Source organism: Antedon mediterranea, chromosome 4 (assembly GCF_964355755.1).
Source record: "Antedon mediterranea chromosome 4, ecAntMedi1.1, whole genome shotgun sequence".
Lineage (NCBI taxonomy): Eukaryota > Metazoa > Echinodermata > Crinoidea > Comatulida > Antedonidae > Antedon > Antedon mediterranea.
Window position 1 is genome coordinate 1722339 of NC_092673.1, and position 6461 is coordinate 1728799.

The following is a 6461-nucleotide window of genomic DNA, read 5'->3' on the forward strand; positions in this document are numbered from 1 at the left end:
GGGGCCTCGTAGTGAAATAGATTAGGATCAAGTCATCGGTGAGTTTTAGCGACAAAATTACGGTAATTTCAGAATAGTGCAAGTCATGTACAATTTGACGATAGGCCCAAGAGTTTGTTGTGTCTTAGCTGGCAGATTTCGATTACTTGTGACAGGCTGTTATGTAAAGTCATGGTGGTTTTACACTATGCACTGCCTAGAATACATTTAGTAGCGTTTGTTGGTTGTGAGTCTGTGATCCCTGGAGACTAGTGGTAGTAACACATACTCACGATATACGTAAATTGAATCAGTACAGAGTGGCTAGGAAAGAAGGCAATTTTAAAACTTGTTGCTGCGTACATTTTATGTCAACCGGGGCTTTCCATACAACACCTGTTTTACTGATACGGTTAAAAGATCACCGATAACTGTTACAAATAATGTTTGTAACAGTTACATATTATTATATTACGTAAGGGCATGTATACTTATCGAAACAGAAACATTGATAATTCAACTTTTATAATATTCATATATCAATGAAATACAATAGTATTAATAAAAACAAGGAACCGGAGGCTAACAGTGCAAAAAGAATGTCCAATCAAGTTTTTTAAAGGTTACGTGTAATGTTTGACATCATTAATACGTAGGTCATTAAATTCTTTAACCTAACTGAACAATTTGTTTCCTTTTGTATGAGTATTAAAATCTCTAGAGGGAGGTTATAAGGCTAGAATGTTCAATATTAACAATTATTCAGAAGTTTTAACAATTTTCTGTGATTCTCCTGGGCAATACCCAGCTAGATGACACACGATAACACGGAATACATGAACATAACATACGTTGAACATAATTTGGTTAAAACAATAACTTATTTTGATAGAGGCTGGCCACACACGTCATGGGCGTATCCATGGTTGTGGTTAAAGTTTCCAAAGTGTTGAGCACGATCAACGGAAAACTCCAACTGAGTAAATGAATACGGAAAAACAAAAACAAAATACCACTAACTGATGTTTATTGTAACTTTTATTTCTCGATTGCATCATTACTAAAACTGAATGTTTATATTTTACGGTTTACATGTGTATTTAATTGTATAAAATATACTTTATTTTTACTGTGGCTTTAAGAGCTTTCACTTAAAATGTGGTCAAAGCTTGTCTGGGACGATTGCTCCTAATTAGCGATTCAAACTAATGAGAAATGTACCCCAGACTGAAAGATTCTACACAATACATAAGCGCTCTATAACACCGTTAAACAGCTAAAGGTGTGAAGCTTAACAGTTTTGGTTACTCAACTCCACTGTCTTTATGTTAATGGTACAGTGTTCACGCTGGCTTCCACTTGTGAAAATATAACCGCATATAATAGCCAACGGTAAGAACTCATACAGGGAACCATTCTACTACGAAAACTCGAAATAATACCTTTAAACCATAATTTGCACCTGGCCATTACGTGATCTAAAAAGAATATTGAATTAATAATTAAGATGTACAATATAACAGTTATTCAAATGCATGAAGTGTTGTCGTTTAATACTATTATATCCAATTAATACTGTTATGGTAAAATAATTTTATTCAACTGATAATTGTTCGTCTCTTGTAAATTGTTTCTCTTGAATTGTTTAGATATGCAAGGTTGATCAACTTGGTCAAAGAAGTACTGTCTATAATATTCCATAATTTTTAAATAAATAAACACTTTTTTTTCAAATAGCATAGTACAATTCACATTGTACGCTTATTAGCATTTGTAGACAATTTATAGGCCACAATTTCGCCATCATTATTTCGGCAATTTTTTTTCTCTAGGCCGCACAAAAGTCACGTCACATTTAGGCCTAAACTTTTGTAAAAAACAGCCTTATATATTCATTATTATACTACGGGCATAATAATTTCAGAGTTAGGCCTATAAAATAATAGTTATTTAGATATTAAACAACTTGTCGATTTTTAACAAGAACAATTAGGCACATAACAAATACAACACTAAGTCCTGACGTCGTACGTTCAAACACTCGCTTAAATTAACATGTACATTGATAGATTCTTTTCTCATATGTCTATAATTTCTATATGTACAAATTTACAATATATTTATAAGTACACTAATTAATTAATTATTTACATATCAAATATCTTTTGGTTTTTATTTGCCGAATACAGGTAGGATGCTTCCAAAGTGTGGTACGGGTACCTGCCCCCAGAACGGATAAGGTACACTCGTGCAGTACGGTGAAGGGCCGAGACCACACGGTGTACATTGTGGTACACTTGGGATATCTGAGTAAAACAGTCTTGGTCCGTCACTATACAATACTTTGACTGCTACTTTTTTGGCGGGAGGAGTCATGAGTTCTGCAGCAATTTGCTTCCGTTTTGTTTTGTATCGTCTGTTTTGGAACCAAATTTTGACTTGTTGCTCGGTAAGTTTTAACGCAGCCGCTAAATCTGCTCTTTCTGGTCCTGATAGATAGCGCTGATGGCTGAAACGTCTCTCTAATTCGAACACCTGAGCGTGAGAGAAGGCTGCCCTGGACCTCTTCTTCCTCGGCTTTAAGGATGTGGATCGTGGGCTAGAAGCTGAGTCATCACTACCTGTAAAAAGTAAAGTTAAATAGGAATAATAAAGTGTGACGTATACGTCCAGGTTTTTTAAATTCTAATATTACACAGGGGACCACTTTGTTAGCATTATCAAGAGAGATGTAAAGATTCTCAGACCACATCATAATCAACGTTTCCACTCATCTAAAGCTTATTTCCGGAGTGACAATGCAAAATAAAGGTAGGCCTAAAAGAAATACATTAAAATGATATATAACTAACTAAATTTGACTGATAAAAAGCATACTATATGCAAAACAATGTGGTATTATTATCAATTATCGTCGGCAACCAAGAAACAATGTTTAACAATGAATAATATGGGTTTTAACTTAATTCATTTATACTATTTCTGATTTTAATGAACATTTGGAAGAATCATATAGTACAAAAAATATTTTTTTTTTAACTAAGCAAAAGAATAAGATATGTTAAACTATATGATTTTTATTTATTATTTTTTTTTTAAAGGCGTTATTCGATGACCGTGTTGTTGATTATTGTATTTTCCTCTTTACTTTACTACCTTTATCGTATCCAGGTGTAAAAATATGTTTATTATCATATCAGAATGTGCATTTTATGACCTAAAACATTATCTCGTGTGTGGGCCTGAGTGAAGTAAACTTGGATATCACAGCTGACTGGTGAATAGATAGCAAACTTATACAATCGGAATGTGAATGGTGGTAAGTTAGGGAAATAATATGGAAATATCAATTACACGCTTACTTGCCTGTAGCATGGTAATAAAGATGTAAACCGCGCGCTTATATAAGCAGACGACATATGAAAACTCATCGTCTGACAAAACTATGGCGCGCCATATAAAACAGTTATTATTTTTATTTATACAGTGTTTGATAAGACGTTTATTTATTTATTTTTTTGGAGAATTAACGAACTGTTGTAAAAGTGTTAATAATTTTTTTTATTTATTATTTATTTAATCACACTCTTGTTTATACAACAAGATATATAATATAGCAATTAAAATAGACACACTAGATAAAAACATCAAACTAACAGTCTTAAAACACCACAAATAAATAACGACCTCAAGCAAAGGAATTTTTTTCTTTTAAAAGACATACTGTATATAATGTATGTGTACATTAATTAATTTAATGATAAGATCTTTTAAAGTAAATAAAAAACCCCAATCATTTTGTACTAATTGTCAATAGCAGGTCAATGTCTATGGAATACGAGTATTTCAGAAGAATTAAACTTTGTTTTAGATTTTTGTTTAGAATGTAATGATTTTTCTATTATAGTAGACCTATAATATTAATAGGTATACGTTTATCTTATAATATAATTATGTTTAGATACTTTAGGAACTTAACCAATGGCCTATATGAAACGTTTGTACTATTTAGTGACTCCGTTTATCAATAAATAAAATGAATTTATTTAAAATGAACCCACTTTTAATACAAAAATGAGTTTGAATGACCTCAAAATGAATGTTTCTTAAAATGAAATTGATAATTTTATTTTATCGGGTTTACCAACCAAAAATACAATTTCAAACTGATTTTATATAATAACTATATAACAATATGGGCTTAGGCTTAATCAGTGTTATATTTATTTTAAACAACAATAAATAATGACATTTATTATGATAATGATTTATGTTCTTACCTTCACTTTCAGATTCGTTTGCTTTTGAAATAGAATTTTCATCCTCGTCATCAACAATAATAGAAATTCGGTCATCTAATGTTGATTCTGAAGGGTACGTTGATGACACCGTATCAGAGCCTGTCCTACAATCTGCCGATGGGTACGTAGACACAGTATCTACGCCTGTTCTTGCTTCGGGTAACTCATCCATATTCTCCTCCTCTTCCATTTTATCAGGTAGGCTTAGCTCATTATCCTTTAATTTGGACATTAATCTTTGCTGTAAAGTATGTTCTAATACAGATTTATCGTTGTTAGATGTTTTCGAGATTGGAGAAAAAGAGGTGTATGGATTGACTCCAGTATCTAAACCGTTCCGCCTCACGTCTGAAGAAGTAAGCATTCTCTGTTCAGGTATTTTAGTCCTATTACAAACACGGCCATCCGATTTTTTACCTAAAATATCAAGAATTGAAAACGGTGTCGACGAACTCTCTGCTGCCTGTGATCCAACCATAATGGAAAAATAATTTCCAAAGCGAAAAATTTTTGAATAAAGTTTTTTAAAAAACTTTTTAAAATAGCTTTTCTAAGCTGATATGATCAGAACGTGTGTAGTAACGTGTTTTCGGCGCGACGAATAATTGTTAAATGAACTCCTGTTGTTGTTAAAACCGCTGTTGTACCAGTGGCTCATCAAGAATGATCAGACGGTATCCTAGCACAAGTCACTTATAATTGGAGGGTATTTAGAGTGTACATGGAAGACAGTGGTTTTTTGATTATATCAATTATTCATTACTACGCATCACTCACTATACATGACACGAAATAGCAAGATTGACGCGTGTACTTTGAATTGACTCAATAGGTCTCCGAAGACGATGGGAGGGAGATAGCTAATTCTGATCGTTTGACGCTTGCTGATTGGCTACTGCAATACACCTTAGCGGTTAACTTCTGTTGATTAAGGTGAGTAGAACATTAACATAGGTGATGTTTGTTTCTGAAAGGTTAATCACTGGTGTACACCCTTATTAAGTACCGTACTAATTGGTGGAAGTAAGGACGATCAACTTTAATGAATGGTTTACGGGATTCCTGCGATTGGTAGCGTTATCTTAATAAACCAATAAAATTGTTGAATTTTATTAAAACATTTTTGACCTACTTATTGTTTTTATTTATTATTATAATGTATTATCTATAGCATAATATACGTTATTAGTTAATGACAAAACGCAAAACAAACTGGCATTACGTAAGTATGGAGGTATACAATTTTATAAAAAAGTTTTTACCTCCATGACATAATTACCTAACCGAGTCCCTACAATGTAATTTACATTGTTGTCACTAATAATTATTAGCAATTAGTTTAGTCGTATATTATGAATATTACTGTATTTCGTAGTCATTGTATTTCATAGGCTACTCTCCCACCCGCATGTTACGGTATTATATTCATCTCCCTCTAATCGGGCCTAACATAATTTCTACTTTTATCGCTTGTTCGGTCAGTCTATTTATTGCACACTTATGTTTCTATACTTCATTGTTTTCCTTCTCTTACTCATATCCTTTGTACAGTATATCTATATTACATATTGATATATAACCCAGACAACACAATCCATTTTCAATTTATTTTAAATCAATCCTAATAATCGTTAAAAACGTTGCGAATGACCTCAATAATATAGAACAATAAGTTGTGACATATTATATTTAGACATTTATGGAAAGAAAAATTAAGAAAAAGTTTAATTATCATCGTTAGATAACAATAGCAGAGGGCAGGTAGATATTTGCATATCATGGTTCACCTGTAAAATCGAATCAAGGTATTAAACTTCTCACCTGAGTTCACCTGCTGTCTAATTTCCCCTTTCATTTACCTCTTTTCCTGCATTTGCTGTTGCGTATCTAAGAGGTCGACACCCTATTTATGTCATGTTCTATCATTGTACTACTTAATGCCTAATTTCAGTTGTTGTCTATTATTAACAAGGATTTAATCATCATTGGTTATTACCTATTCTTGTCTATTCATCACTTTAATCTTTATTCACACAAAGCACTGACAGCTCGATTACAGAATATACCGTACGCTTAGAAAACAAAGGTAACATTTATATAATATAATAATTTCAAAATACATTTAATTTTAAACGAATACAATTAAAAATATCTATAAATAATAATAAAAGACAGGAATTA

The 6461-nt window shown here is 32.2% G+C and overlaps 1 protein-coding gene across 1 annotated transcript; it reads right to left on the reverse strand.

Annotated features, from left to right (window-relative positions):
* Nucleotides 1-1009: 1009 nt before the first annotated feature.
* Nucleotides 1010-5012, reverse strand: LOC140047511 (uncharacterized). Its single transcript, XM_072092553.1, has 2 exons — nt 4260-5012; nt 1010-2600 (listed from the first exon to the last, which is right to left on the reverse strand). The coding sequence occupies exons 1-2, from the start codon at nt 4756-4758 to the stop codon at nt 2152-2154; spliced, it is 948 nt and encodes a 315-aa protein (XP_071948654.1). The 5' UTR covers nt 4759-5012; the 3' UTR covers nt 1010-2151.
* Between the last annotated feature and the right edge of the window lie 1449 nt (nt 5013-6461).